The sequence below is a fragment of the Marmota monax genome, unplaced genomic scaffold (assembly GCF_021218885.2).
Source record: "Marmota monax isolate L192 unplaced genomic scaffold, Marmota_monax_Labrador192_F-V1.1 WCK01_AAM20220418_F8-fsc00078, whole genome shotgun sequence".
Classification (NCBI taxonomy): domain Eukaryota; kingdom Metazoa; phylum Chordata; class Mammalia; order Rodentia; family Sciuridae; genus Marmota; species Marmota monax.
Window position 1 is genome coordinate 6,172,759 of NW_026694865.1, and position 15,396 is coordinate 6,188,154.

Genomic DNA, 15,396 nt, shown 5'->3' on the forward strand with positions numbered 1-15,396 from the left:
TCCCCAGTACCAAAACCAAAACAAACCCGCGTTCTGCTCTTGAAAATGCTTATCTTCACCTTTCACTTTCTAATAAACACCTTCATATGTTCTAAAACTTGATGCTTTCTTAAATTCTCTTCTGCAATGTGTCAAGAGCCTGGAAGGTCTAAGTAAACGTCTCCTCGAACCCCCTTAAGGTGACACCCTCAGGTCTTTGCTACACACACACACACACACACACACACACACACACACACACACGGGCATTCCTTCACTTCCCCTTGGGTCCCCCACCACCACTAGTTATACTCCTATCCACTAGCACATGCTGTTCCCATCTGGACCATGCTTCTGTCTCTGCCATATAACTCCTGTTTGTCCTTCAGATCGCAACAGAAGCCTCAAATCCTTAGGACGAACTTTAAAACTCTGACCAAGTCGAATATCATCATTACACTTCGACATTTGTTGCATGATTAATGGGTTTTCTTTTACTAGACAATTCCACGAATAGACTGCCTCATTGTCTCACTTGCACGGAGCTCATAGCTCCGCATCAAGAATATTTAGAAGAGTATTTTTTGATTTGAAAGATGAGAATGCAATCAACGCCCACCCTTGCACTGCGCTTCTTGGAGGGACATGTCGTAAGGAGTCGCGCATCGCAAGACGTCACTTCCGCCCGGAAGACTCACGGAGAACCGCTGGAATTCCTGTCACTTCTCAGTATCTCCGTGAATATGGCTTTACCGCCCTTCTTCAACCCGGGTCGCCCGGGCCCGCCGCCCCCGCAGCCCCCGCCTCCTACTCCTTTCGGCTGTCCGCCACCGCCGTTGCCCTCCCCGGCTTTTCCGCCGCCTCTTCCCCAGCGGCCCGGCCCTTTTCCGGGGGCCTCTGTCCCCTTCCTCCAGCCTCCGCTGGCTCTGCAGCCTCGGGCCCCCGCGGAAGCCTCCCGCGGCGGCGGCGGCAGCGCTTTCTACTCGGTGCCGCCACCGCCGCTGCCTCCGCCGCCGCCCCAGTGCCGGCCCTTCCCGGGGACCGATGCTGGCGAGCGCCCGAGGCCACCGCCTCCAGGCCCGGGGCCGCCCTGGAGTCCACGCTGGGCTGAGGCGCCGCCGCCGCCCGACGTGCTTGGGGACGCGGCCCTGCAGCGCCTGCGCGACCGGCAGTGGCTGGAGGCGGTGTTCGGGACCCCCCGGCGGGCGGGCTGCCCGGTGCCCCAGCGCGCGCCCGCCGCGCCCAGCCTAGGCGACGTACGCGCGCGGTTGCGTGGTGCTCTGCGCCTGGTGCGGCGGCTTCGTGGCCTGGGTCAGGCCCTGCGCGAGGCGGAGGCCGACGGCGCGGCCTGGTCCCTATTGCATGCCCAGGCCGCGCCGCTGCGCACCGAACTAGCTGAGCGGTTACAGCCACTGTCCCAGGCCGCCTATATGGGCGAGGCGCGGCGGAGGCTAGAGAGGGTCCGGCGCCGCCGGCTGCGGCTTCGCGAAAGAGCCCGGGAACGCGAGGCCGAGCGGGAGGCAGAGGCCGCGCGGGCAGCGGAACGCGAGCAGGAGATTGACCGCTGGCGGGTCAAGTGCGTACAGGAGGTGGAGGAGAAGAAGCGGGTGAGAGCAGCGAAGGACATGGCTGTAGGGGTGGTGGTGGTTGGAACCTGAGCGGTGTGAAGTTTTTAAGCTGCCATTTCTCAGGGCTTAGCCTGTTTCCTTATTTGTAAAATGCTAGCCACCCTTTCCACCTGGTACTCCTATACTAATTGCGTGTTAATGATGTATGGCACACAAAACAAAGCTCTAGTGCACTGTAAAGGACTGTAAACCAAAATTATAAGGTTTATAAGTGACTTTACTGCCCTAAGTGACTTTAAGAATGCAAAATATAGAGAACTTGGGACCCTGCCTCAAGGAACCATACCCTAATTGGCTGGTGGAGCAATAGTGTTTTTCCCAGGATTTGCTTGCTGGTTTTAAAACATCTATCAACCAGGTGCAATGGCACATACTTTTAATCCCTGCGACTTGGAGGCTGAGACAGGATGATCACAAGCTTAAGGCCAGCCTCAGCAATTTAGTGAGACCTGGTCTCAAAAAGTAAAAAGGATGGGGATGTAGCTCAGTAGCAAAGCAGCTCTGTGTTCAATCCCCAGTATCAATAAATAAAACATGTCCCTAGGTTTAGCAATCATGTTTTTGAGCACTTAACTATACATGTACTAGGTGCTACTCTAAGGTATTAAATAAACTAGATCATGAGTTTTTATAACAACCCCAAGATATAGGAGGAATTTCACCAGTTTTACAGATTCGAAAATGAGGCAAAGAGAGATTAACTTGCCAACAATCACAACCAGTTTGTGGCAGTTTAACTTCAGATTTATGCCCCAATTGTCTGTTTCTAAGCCTGTCATCTCAAGCTCTTAAGTAGGACCAGGGTGAAAATGTAAATTGGTCAGATGTTCTACTAAGGCCTTCTCTTTTCCTTTGAATGCTGTTGGGGTTCCATTCCCGCCTCCCTCCACTTTCCCCAGTCAGTTCCTCCTCTTTATGGTCTGCTGCTACTCTGGAGTCTAATATAACTTTGCAGTGAGGTATATTAATGGCAAGCTGTATCATTGCACTTCAGAATATCATTGCTTTAAAGGAGAATGTCTGGACAGGCAGCACTTTAACCCAAGGGAATTTGAGTCAGTTAAGCTGGAATTTAACAAGAGCCCATTAGGTGCCAGAATCGGTGCACAATACCAAGGATAGAGATGAGTAGTCCATAGCCCTTGTGCTTGAGAATCTTAGAGTCTCAGAAGGATCATGTCATTGTAGCATGGTGTGTGTTAGGGTTTCATTTATAGGTGCTATAAGGAGACAAGAGAAGGAATATTCAGTCCAAATGATATAATGACTTGTAAGCTGAGCCTTGAAAAAAATGTCAAAGTAAGTGAAGGCATCAGATACTGTTCCAGGCTGAGGGAATAATCTAAGCAGAAGGGTGAAACAGCATTATCTTCCCTGGGAATCTGAATCTTTAGGCCAATGTGTCTGCATTTTTAACAAGAGAGTGCCCCATTTAACAAAGTAAGTTGGGAGCAGATACTCCCTGGACCAAGCTTTGAGAAACAGAAAGAAACAAGGACCAAGTGTCAGTGTTGAAGATGCAGAGAAGAGAGGTTCTCCTTTAAGAAAGTTATACAGTCAGTGGAGGAAGATAAGGCCTTCATTGGACCATTGTAGAGGGGAGTAGTTGTGCCAGGCCTATGAAACTGAGTATAGATTCAGTAGAGTCTTTCTTAACCCTGTGACTGTTTGATCCTTTGAAATCAGCAGCTATAAGCCCTGTTGTAAGGTTGTTTCTAATACAGAGTCTTGTGGTCTCTGTTTCTCCTCCAGGAGCAGGAACTCAAGGCTGCTGCTGACGGAGTCTTATCTGAAGTGAGGAAAAAACAAGCAGACACCAAAAGAATGGTGGACATTCTTAGAGCTTTGGAGAAATTGAGGAAACTGAGGAAAGAAGCAGCAGCAAGGAAAGGTAACCAAGGCTTTGTATTTGTACTTTCATTTCTTCCCCTCTTTCTTCTCCTTCTTTATCTAGTGCCTCTCCACTCCAAATGTTTTAATGGAAAAAATATTTGATATTTTCACAGTGTTGGTAACTGGACTTGTCAGCAGTAGCTTAGAACTTTTGAAGCAAAAAGCCTCAGAAGATGTTTAGCCCCAGGTAGACAAAGTTGAAAAGAAATACAGTGTGGGAATCCACTGTACTTTCTTGCCTTCCACTCATCACTCCTGCCACGGGTATTTCAAGCCAGAGTTTTCTGAGTGGGTTCACTGTAGCTGGTCAGCTTTGCCATGTGCCAAGGTAAAGGTTTCCCTCCTCTTGTTTGCTGCTTCAGAAAGTGTTGAAAACTTGTGTTTCAAACCTGAATTATTGGTATTTGAAGAGATCTTAGTGATTTAATAGGGCAGGGAGTGCTTTGACTATGGATGTCCCCAGCTTCTCTATGTGTTCCTTTTGAACTCAGAAGACTTAACTGGTCTCCTCTTGCCACTGAATGGAGTACTAGACACCATAGCCAGGCCTCCAAGCCTTTCCACAAAGGTTAGTTCCAGCCACATTGGTTTTCTGGAAATTACCCAGTCATGCTTTCCATTTGCCTATCAGTCTTTGCTCTTGCCGTTCAGTTTGTTTGTCGGCCCTCAGTTCCATCTTTTCCATTTTAAGATTTCGTTATCCTTCAAAATTGATTACAGATGCAACATCCTCCATCCTTCCCTGATTGGGCTGAGATGACTTGCTTCCTCTCACTTGCACCTGGTTTTGACCATATACTGCCTTTTTTAGTAGGTAATAAGCCTTTGACATTCATCAGGGATATTTGAGAGTACACAGATCAGAAGGTGCCACTGTACGAAATGATTTCCCCCCTGTGTGGTTCAAAATAGAAATGAAAACTGTGATTCTTTTAGACCCTTAGTAAAGTTTTGTTGGGATGTGACTATTATGCATTCAGCTAGGCTCATTCACTACTTAAGTGATTGGCTTCAGCATGTCAGCTGTCAGAGCAGCTAATTTCCACTCAGCCCTCAGAATCAGATGACCCCATGGCAGGAAGGGGGTTGAGGACTGAACCCAGGGCATTTTACCCCTGAATTATATCCCCAGTCCTTTTTACAGGGATTTAATTTTCAGACAGGGTCTCCCTAAGTTGCTGATGCTGGCCTCCAACTTGGAGTTCTCCCATCTCAGCTTCCTGAGTCACTGGGATTATAGGTATACACACTTGTGCCCAGTTGATGCCACTCTAATTGAAAAGGAATATAGAGGATGAAGAATTGGATGGGGTATATCAGTTTAGTTGGGGGCCATTTGAGTTTGATACATCCTGGATAAGAGTTCATCAGCAAGTAGCCATAAGTAAGAATGGTCTTAAGAGGACTAAGGGCTCAAAAGATGAAATCCTAGAGAATGTCAAAATCCATGTGAGCAAAGAGCAGACCACAAAACAGACCAAGGGAGGTCAGAGAGAGATGAGGAAAAGGAAGTCTCCTAGAGGCAGACATAAATCCTATACCTCCTAGAAAGTGACAGGTGCTGAGAGTGGTTATAAAATCATGAATACCTTACTTTAATTTCTCTGTGCCTTATTTTCCTCATCTGCTAAAGGGTAGTAATGGTAGTTCCTATCCATGAGTGAATATTGTGAGAATTAAATTAGTGTGTGTAAATTTCTTAAAGCAATTCTAGCACATAAAAATGCTATGTAAATGTTTCATATTATTGTTTTTTTTATTTCTGAAGTAATATGAAGGCTAGAAAACATCATGGGAATTAATATGCAACAAGTCATTATGACCTATGCAGGGGCATTTCATAAAGTGGTGGTGGGAGTGAGAAACTGGACTAGAATAGGTTAGAAAGTAGATAGGAGATAAGAGAAACAGTAAATTCAGCTTATTAAAAGATTGCCTGTGGGACTGGGGTTGTGGCTCAGTGGTAGACCACTTGCCTTGCATGTGTGAGGCCATGGGTTCAATCCTCAGCACCACATACAAATAAATAAATAAAAATTAAAGATATTGTGTTCACCTACAGCTGAAAAAAATATATTAAAAAAAAAAAAAAGATTGCCTGTAAAGAAAAGGCAGAGAGCAAGATTAGTATCTGGCCATATGTCTAGTGCTAATAGTGATGGGTGTTATGTGACTTAGAGTCATGAGAAAACTTGAGCATGTTTAAGTGCTGAGGGAAGGAGCGAGGAAGAAGGGTCAAAGAGAAGCAGGAGACATAGTGATTCAGGTTTTCCCAGAAGGTAGGAAGATTTGGATACCAGGTGGAGATATTAACCTAAGTAAAAAGGACCCATCTCCCTCAGGCATGAAAATGAAGGATGAAAAGATGGGAACTAAGGTATATGAGTGCAGTTGGGGGCGGAGGGTTGATAGATTTCCTGACTGCTAGTCTGTTTTTTTCTTGGAAATTGAATAGCCAGCTTGGTGAGAATCAGTAGAGAAGTAGGGCTTTGTTTGGGCTGGAGATGTGGCTCAAGCGGTAGCGCGCTCGCCTGGCATGTGTGTGGCCCGGGTTCGATCCTCAGCACCACATACAAACAAAGATGTTGTGTCCGCCGAAAACTAAAAAATAAATATTAAAAAATCTCTCTCTCTCTCTCTTAAAAAAAAAAAAAAAGAAAGAAAGAAAGAAGGAAGCATCTTAAAAAAAAAAAAAAGAGAAGAGAGTCATGGAAGTTTGAAATAATGCCGTGAGGCCATCAGGAGACCCACGGAAGGTGGTTAGATGGTTGCAGAGAGATACTGTGGGTCTGGCTGATAAACCTATATATATTGACGTTACCCACCTAAATGACTTCTTCCAGGAGTACTCTGCAGCTGACAAGTGTGCACAAGACAGCTTGGGGCTGTTGGGGATTTTACTTTATAGAGTTACCATAAATGTTGGTGGTCGCTCAAAAAAGGAGTGGAAGGAGGATGAAATCTGATAGATATATCAGGTTTGGAGGTTTTGGGAAAAACTAACAGTATTTGGGGAGAAGGAACTAAAAATCTTGAGAGGGTAGAAAGTTATAGACAGAAGAGAATAATCTACCTAGATTTCAGAGATGGAAAGTTTTTTCTGATCATGCCAAGATCCAAAGAGTGAATGAAGTCTCAGAGTGTGTGACTGAAGGGGAATAGAGGTGAACACATCTGTGTTTTACAGATGCAGACTAAGGGTATGTGTGGTGGAGGAGAAAGGAATCTACATGATGCTAGTACATGGGGTTGAGAGGAAGACTGGATGAGAAGTGCCCTTTCCAAAGGAGTGTGTCAAGTGCACCAGGAGTGGTCAGTGAGATGTTAAGAGAGCTGTGTGGGTGGTCCAGACCCAACAGAAAGTACTAGCCTGGCAACTTAGTAGAAAATGAAATTGAATTGTAGAGTTTCATAGTTGGGAATCAGTGAATGGAAATATGTTCAAGCAGAGAGGTATGAGAAAATGATCCAGAGAAATGTCAGCCTAGAAGGTAAAGATAAGAGAATGAGCTCCATAATCATTTAATAGAGTGATTGAGGGAGAAAAATCATATTGCCAATTAAAACTTTACAAGAAATAGAATTACTAAGCTTGAGGAATCATTATTTTAGTCTTTTTGTCAGCTAGAATTGAAATTTTAGTGTTCAAAGCCAACAGTATTATGTTTCACAGGTGGCAGTATAAATTGTTAAAACACTGTTAAATTATTCATTCATCAAATAAATATTCATTCATTACCTTTTCAGTATAAGTAAATGTATAGCTCTTTTAGGAAGCTGTTTAGTACATTTTGGTAATTTTTGAAAGTTTATTCATAAATATTTCCACTTTGAGAATTTCTTAGAAATAACATATTAGGAATGAAAAAAATAACACACCCAAGAATGTTCATGGTAGAATTGTGTAACAATAGGATATTGGAAACAGCTAAAGGTTCAGTAGTAGAGAGCTTTTTAAGTGTATTATGATAACATTTATTTGTTGAAATTGGATAGACACTAAATAACTATAAGTACTGGGGAAAAATGGGGAGAATCAATATTGAGATGTAAAAATTAAGTACATGTTATGTTGAACTAAATGAACTTGCTAATATATGGATGGAAAGATTAGAAGGAAATATAAGGAAATAAAAATGGTTGATGGAGGCAGTGGGGTTGGAATTTTTTTCTTCCTTGATTCTGGTTTTTCAAATGCTAGGTTAATAAATACAATTTCCTTTAAAAGTGTTCAAGGTGGGGCTGGGGTTGTGGCTCAGTGGTAGAGTGCTTGCCTAGCATGCACGAGACACTGGGTTCGATCCCCAGCACCACATAAATGTAACATAAAGATATTGTGTTCACCTAAAACTAAAAAATAAATATTAAAAGAAAAGTATTCAAGGTTTGACAGAATGAACTATAACCACATCAGTCCACAAGGAATCACTTAGCAGTTTCAGCAGCTTTTATATTGAAAGGCCAATAGAGTAGTGAATGCACAACTGTAATCTATTCACGTATTCATTAAAATTTTAAATGTTTTCTTATAAAACTTGATGAAAAATTTCATACATGCACAAAAATAGAATACATAAGTATTAAAATATTTTGTAATTATAGATGAACACAATACCTTTATTTTATTTGTTTATTTTTATATGGTGCCAGGGATCGAAACCAATGCCATACGCATGCTAGGCAAACACTCTACCACTTAGCCACAACCCTGGCCCCTATGATATCATTATTACACCAAAAAAGTGACCAATAATTCTTTGATATTGCCTAATAAGTAGTCTGTAAGTAGATTTTCCCAGTTGTGGCTTTAGTTATGTTGATTGTACTGTTAGCTGATCTCCAAGATTAATCAGAGTTAACAAATACCCCAGTTTTCCTGGGACATAAGGCTAAAGAAGGCAAACAGTTGGTCATCTCACTGTCAGCCACAGGCTTTGAGATCAGTCAATGTGATTGATTATGTGTATCTTCTACCTCAGGAGTATGCTCTTTCAGAATTCAGAATGGTAGAGAATTGTCTATGAGGTCTGAGAGCTGATGCTGAGGGAATTTCACAACCAATGAAAAAGTTACAACAGATGCCTCCCTTAAGTGAGCTTGCTGTCCAACTGGAAGATCAAAACCATTAGAGACAAAACCAAAGATTAAGTGGTGTGATGCAGAGGGAGGAGATACAGGAGGTTCTCTTGGTAGGGGTCAGCCTTATTGGAAATTCGAAAAGATTAAATTGAGCCTTGAAGACCGAGTAGAATGTCCAAATTCTAAGCAAATTCATACTAAAGGTAAGACATTGAATCTGCTCATTTGAACATGGATTCTGGGATAAGAAAAAATGTTATCTAAAATACTATTTGGTTCTTCTTGCCCAGGGGTCTGTCCTCCAGCCTCAGCAGATGAGACTTTTGAGCACCATCTTCAGCGACTGAGAAAACTCATTAAAAAACGCTCTGAACTATATGAAGCTGAAGAGAGAGCCCTTAGAGTTATGTTGGAAGGAGAACAAGAGGAAGAGAGGAAAAGAGAATTGGAAAAGAAACAAAGAAAAGAAAAAGAGAAATTTTTACTTCAGAAACGTGAAATCGAGTCCAAGTTATTTGGGGATCCAGGTAAGTTCTCTTTACCCAGTAGAGAAAAGGAAAATAATAAATTGGCACCTCTTTTTATCATGTGTGATTTTTCACTTAAGCTAGGAGGTGGTAGGCAACAAATGACGCCTTCTGATTTGAAACTTTAACTATATCATGCAAATCATGGATACAGACAAAACATGTTTGATCATATTGTCATAATCATAGGCTCAGTCACCCTGCTTCTCAAGTACCCTCAATAGCAAGCATAATGATGTGGTCTCCTTCCTTTTCTCTTTCAGATGAGTTCCCACTTGCTCACCTCCTGCAGCCTTTCCGACAGTATTACCTCCAAGCCGAGCACTCCCTGCCAGCACTCATCCAGATAAGGTCAGAGGGGCAGGCTCTTTCTCTTGTCTTTCCCTGGGTAGCAAGAAGCACTTAATGAAGTGCTTATGTTATTGAGGCCTGTTACTGTACTTTTTTTTTAAGTTCCTTATAGGTTTATGATGTTGCCAAGTTTCATGGAGGCCACATACGTCTTGTTTAGTTCTCATTAGATCCATTTTAACAGGTAAAGAAACTGAAACTCAATTGTGAGACTTGCCCTTTTGCATAGCTCTTCTGTGGATTTAAAACATTGGCTTCTTTTTTTTTTTTTTTTAAGAGAGAATTTTTTAATATTTATTTCTTAGGTTTTGGTGGACTCAACATCTTTATGTGGTGCTGAGGATCGAACCCAGCGCCCTGCGCATGCCAGGCAAGCGTGCTACCGCTTGAGCCACATCCCCAGCCCCTAGCTTCATTTTCTTTTTTTTTTGAGAGAGAGAATTTTAATATTTATTTTTTAGTTTTCGGCGGACACAACATCTTTGTTTGTATGTGGTGCTGAGGATCGAACCCGGGCCACACGCATGCCAGGCGAGCGCGCTACCGCTTGAGCCACATCCCCAGCCCTAGCTTCATTTTCTTGATTCTCTTCTGATGCTAAACAGATCTAGGAAGAAAAACCCTCCTTTGAGTACTTGCCTGTAGAGACTGGCCTCAGTGGTAGAGTGCTCCCCTAGCATGGATGAGGCACTGGATTTGATCCTCAGCACCACATGAAAACAAAATAATTTGTCTACCTAAAACTAAAAAATACATAAATAAATATTAAAAAAAAAAAAAGAAAGACTCAGGCAGACTTCTGAGTTCCTACCGGTCATAGCCCAGAGATCTGGAAACAAGGGACTCATCTGAATCCATGATCTGGGTAAAGTTTTCAGCTTTGTGGGTCTCATTCTTCTCACCTGTGAAATGGAGATTGTGGACTAGAATGTGGCCTTCAAACTGAAACAGCATCATTCTTCCCAAATGCAGTTTTTTGAGAAATCAGTATATAAAACAAATGGAATGCATAGGTTTCCCAGGCAGGTTAAATCTTGCTGATTCTAGATTCTTCAAAACATTTTGGGGTCTAGGAGTCCTCAAATATGGTTTGAAAATCACCAAAAGAGGTGATCTCTACAGGTCCCTTCCAAAACTACAATTTATGATTCTCTGGAAAGAATGCTCTTTAGCATACCAAATTTATTTTCTGGGAAGAGTTTATATATATATATATTTTTTTTTTTTTAGTGAGAGAGATAATTTTTTTAATATTTATTTTTTGGTTTTTGGTGGACACAACATCTTTATTTTATTTTTATGTGGTGCTGAGGATCAAACCTAGCGCTCCCCACATGCCAGGCAAGCGCACTACTGCTTGAGCCACATCCCCAGCCCCAAGAGTTTATTTTTAACTCATGTACAAGTTTCAGCTTTTAAACATAAGTACAGTTTATTATTATTCACAATAGCTGTGTTCCATCAGGTCACTATGAACACTGAATTACAGAGTACCAAACCATTGTGTCTAAAGGAAACAAGAGATTAAGAGATTCCTTCGAGCCTCTGGTTTCATTTTCATCAACTGATTGTACCTTGTTTCGTGTGTCTTCTTTTTAAAGACACTTTGTTGAACACATATTGTCAATTCATTAACAAGGACTTTATGGCTAATAGCACTATAACTCATGCCCAAATGAAGCACAAGGCACAACAGTTCTCTGACATGTAGCACACTAGCCAACACTTCACCATTACACTCCATTTTAAACAGAGAGACTATCAGTAAAAAGCACAAAAATATGGGGAGGGGGGAACATGGTAGTAAGTAGACCACAAAAAGGACACTTATATACAGTGAAAGAACTATAAACAAGAAAGCAGAATGAGTGTTGCTTTGACCTTAGCTCACAACAAGTATTTTAGTGACTCAGATTTCTTTGCTACTCTGCATCTATGAGTATCCATGAAAGTACCATAAGTGATGATTTGGGGGTTACAAATAAATTTTAGTGAGTAGGCAAATTTGTATATACAAAATCTAATAATGAGGCTCAGCTGTATGTTAATTATTTGGTTACCTATAAGGTTGTAAGTTCTTCAGAATTTTTTCCCTAAATGTATACATTTAAGAAATGTAACCTTTTGTGTATGTCCTGGAAACCATGTTCTATAGTAGATCAATACATTAGTTATTTGAAAGCTCAGTTCTGGAAATAGAATTATTGAACATCTTGCTTGGAAAAAAAAACCAGAAATAAACAATTGTTCTATAATGTTCTTATTAAGGCATGATTGGGATCAGTACCTGGTGCCATCCGATCATCCTAAAGGCAACTCCGTTCCCCAAGGATGGGTCCTTCCCCCGCTCCCCAGCAACGACATCTGGGCAACCGCCATTAAGCTGCATTAGGAAAGATGCTCCAGGAGTGTGGTCCAGCCAACGCTCTTTCCAGCTCTAAATATTAGTGATGTTGCCATCTTATGCTGTAGACTAAACCATAACTGCTAAACTCCCTGTGTCAATGCCCTAGCCTAAAGTTATGCTTTCTTATATGCTCTGTCCTGGCCAGAGATACCTCTTGAATCAGGAGATTAATATTGTTCTTCGGGGAGGGGCTGGGGATATACCTCAGTTGGTAGAGTGCCTGCCTCACATGCACAAAGCCCTGGTTCAATCCCCAGCACCATAAAAACAATATGGTTCTTCAGGAAAGGACCTAGGTGAATTGAGGTTATTACCACAGGTAGTGACCTTGGTTCACTAAATTTGCCTCTGTTTTGAGGGGCTTGGTCTAGAGTGACTTATTAATTTAGTCTAACTTCCTTGTATGGTGATGGGTAAGTATACTCAATACACTTAAATACTCAGAACAAGTGTGTGCTGGGTGGATTTAGCAGCCTGTCACCAATAACTGAGCGTAAAGGCAAGCTTGATGCAAAAACCTTCTTACCTTCCTACCTAGAGAACACTAACTCCCTGGGGTAAAGGTCAAAAGCCTTCAGTTTTCTTAATCCTAGTTTTTGTGCAGCTTGGGAGATGGCAAGTTAGGAAGATGGCAGTGGCTACAGTCTGGGCTGCCAGAAAACATGATGGCCTAGTCTCAGTAGTCATGCAGAGAACTTAGGAAATCTGAAGAGTACCCATATTCAAATTGGATCATGTTTTAGTGGACATGGACAATGACTGTATTTTCCTCATGTTCTCCGTTCTAGTGAAACCACCTGGTTTTTGAAGTTCCTAGGAGTCTAGTTTTTTCAGAATCTCCCAGAATAGAAAGTTCTCTGTGGGAGTGGGACCTTAATCTCAGTCACATTGTAGGAGGCTGGTTTAGCTGTGGAATTTTCTTAGGAACTCAAGCTTCCCAAAACATCCATGTAGTCATAGTTGGGAGAAAAGGAAATAAGAATGACAAAATTTATTTTTTATATTCATTAATAAATGCTGTTGAGATGATCTGTCATATAACATGTCAACTTTTGTTTTGGTTTGTTTTGATTTTTGCCAATTTTGTTATTTAATTTCTGAAAAACTAAATAAACATCATTTTTATTTTTTAGTTTCAGCCTTTGCCCCCAATTTGTTGCCTCTTAAATCATTTAACACATTTCACTTTCACATTGCTGAAACATTTTCATTCCAAAATTGAAATTTATTAAACAGGCATTTGCTACAGGAAAATGAATCTCAAACACCAAACTTTGTCTGCAACATCCAACTCTGGATAAGCAAGGATGGACACCATCAACTTAGAAATGATTTATAGTTGGACTCCTGGGTTCAAGATACTAATGCCTTTGTCTCTTTCTATTGTTTGATTTGTATTGTTTGCACTGCACATTATGTGTTTCAGAGTTCACAAGGAATGAGGGACCATACTTTTCCAAAGTGTGTCTAAGCTCATAAATCTTAAAATCTGAAGTGATTGACCTCAAGTAACCCCCACAGTCCTGTGGTGACTTTTCCTTTGAAGGCTCCACCATTTACCCTGATGAACTGCAGTAGGAGCAGAAATAAAAGATGAATTGTACCATCTTTGTTTGGTGCCTGAACAGTCTTGTCACTAAGATACCTGCATTGATGTGAAGGCGGGGAATGTGAGGTAGGGACTCTGGAGAATCAGGCAGCAAAACCCAAGCAGAGGGAGCATTTATCCTTAGGTAGAGGAAAAAAACATTCCTCTTACCTTTTATTTGACCTTTGCAAGGTTTTTATAAAGTGAACTTTATTTGGTTTTTGTTTTAAGTTTTTCCTGATTTATTGCCTTTGTGCTATGGCATTTCTTTACGGGCTTAGAAAGAATCACAGCATCTTTAATGAATTGTACTTTCAAAACTGCAAGTGGTGTCATTGTAAATATCTTACCCTATGGTCCAGTCTTTTAACTATGGAAAATTTCATATATATACAGAAGTAAAGAGGTTAGTGTGACCTTTTCTCCCATGTACTTATCATCCAGCTTCAAATAATTATCAAGTCATACAGTCTTGTTTCATCTGTATCTCCACCACTCACCTGGATTATTTTGAAGCAGATCCCATCAAACTACTTCATCCATGAATACTTGAGTATGGAACCTTAGTTTAAAAAAATTTAACCACAGTACTATTATCACATTTAATGAATTTTTTTTTCTGAAGAGTTCCCAGTCTCCATCTCACCAATTACATCTTTGTGATATCATATCCTTCTGTTTCCATACTTCTTTAGTTTAGTGGTTCAACAGCTGTGCCATCCAATATGATAGTCACATATGCTAGTAAGCACTTGAAATGTAACTAGTTTGAATTAAGATAGGGATAATGTATGTGGCTCACATTCTTTCTACTAGGTAACACTGTTCTAGAAGCTTGGTGACATTTTGATTGGAATTTTATGGCAAGACTACTTTACATACATGGTATGTACTTCATTTAGCAGGTTCTACTGTCTGTCCCATTGGGCTGTTAGCAGCCACTAATAAGACCTAGATTCATTAATTCATTAGGGGTGGGAAAATAGTAGTAATTTAATTCTGTCATTCTTCAATTATTAACTGGAATACTAAAAAGAGAAACTTCCCCTCATCAACTATTTGGTTATCCTTGAGTATAATTTGTATAGGAAAGCAAGAGATAAATAAATACTTAATTCTTTTTATTTACAGATTCATAAAATAACGAATTGGTTTTTAACATCCCCCAAAGGTAGCCAGTGATTTTTGTTTTGCACATTTGTTGTTGTTGTGGGGTGGGGGGTGCTGGGATTAAACCTGGGACCTTTCATATGCCAGGCAAGTGTTCTACAACTGAGTTGCACCCACTGCCCAAGTTTTGTTTTTAAGTATCTTTATGAATTTGGACCTAAACATTTTTCTTTAAAAACCATCAAACCATTGTTGTTATCTTTATTGCTTGCCCCATCTTTTGGACAGTAGGAGGCTCTTCAACTCCTACTGAGTTCCCATACATTCCAGTATTCTGTTTTAAATTTATCTTGTACCATCTGCCACCTCAGACCTGGAGTCAGTGATTTTTTTCTAGTGAGTTCTGGTTCTTCTTTAGAAGAAAAAGTATTTATAGATCATAACCTTCATGTTAGGGGTGCTTATTGTTATTGCTTCCCATTTAGAGTCATTTCTTATTCTTTTTAGTCAACAGAATTTGGAACTACATTGCTGTTGAGCCTTCAGCCTTTTTGAAATCATGTCATTTTTATACTTTTACCTGAATTCTCTATAGATTGAACATGAATGGATAAAAATAGAGAAACCATTCAATGACTAATCAGAAAGTCAACCAATTACTTGTTGATTCATCATATCATATATGCAAGCATACTTTTCTTTTTTTCCTTTTCTTTTGCATGGTTCTGGAGTTGAACCTAGGTCCTCTTTCTCACAAGCTAGGCAAGTGTTCTACAACTGAGCTACGTCCCCAGCCCTGCAAGCATACTTTTATTTCCTAGAAGTGTCATCCCT

The 15,396-nt window shown here is 41.1% G+C and overlaps 1 protein-coding gene across 1 annotated transcript; it reads left to right on the plus strand.

Moving 5' to 3' along the window:
• Window positions 1–663: 663 nt before the first annotated feature.
• On the plus strand, window positions 664–12,996 carry Pdcd7 (programmed cell death 7). The gene is made up of 5 exons (XM_046426645.2): window positions 664–1,586; window positions 3,360–3,498; window positions 8,870–9,106; window positions 9,370–9,457; window positions 11,726–12,996. Exons 1-5 carry the CDS (start codon window positions 723–725, stop codon window positions 11,847–11,849), a joined length of 1,452 nt encoding a protein of 483 aa, XP_046282601.1. The 5' UTR covers window positions 664–722; the 3' UTR covers window positions 11,850–12,996.
• The last annotated feature ends 2,400 nt before the right edge of the window (window positions 12,997–15,396 follow it).

Bases quoted from the DNA above. Each gene is read 5' to 3' on its own strand.
- Pdcd7 (XM_046426645.2), top strand. From the start codon at position 723: ATGGCTTTACCGCCCTTCTTCAACCCGGGTCGCCCGGGCCCGCCGCCC. The intron at 1,587-3,359 runs GTGAGAGCAGCG...TTTCTCCTCCAG, and splicing joins AGGTGGAGGAGAAGAAGCGG to GAGCAGGAACTCAAGGCTGC. The intron at 9,458-11,725 runs GTCAGAGGGGCA...GTTCTTATTAAG, and splicing joins CCAGCACTCATCCAGATAAG to GCATGATTGGGATCAGTACC.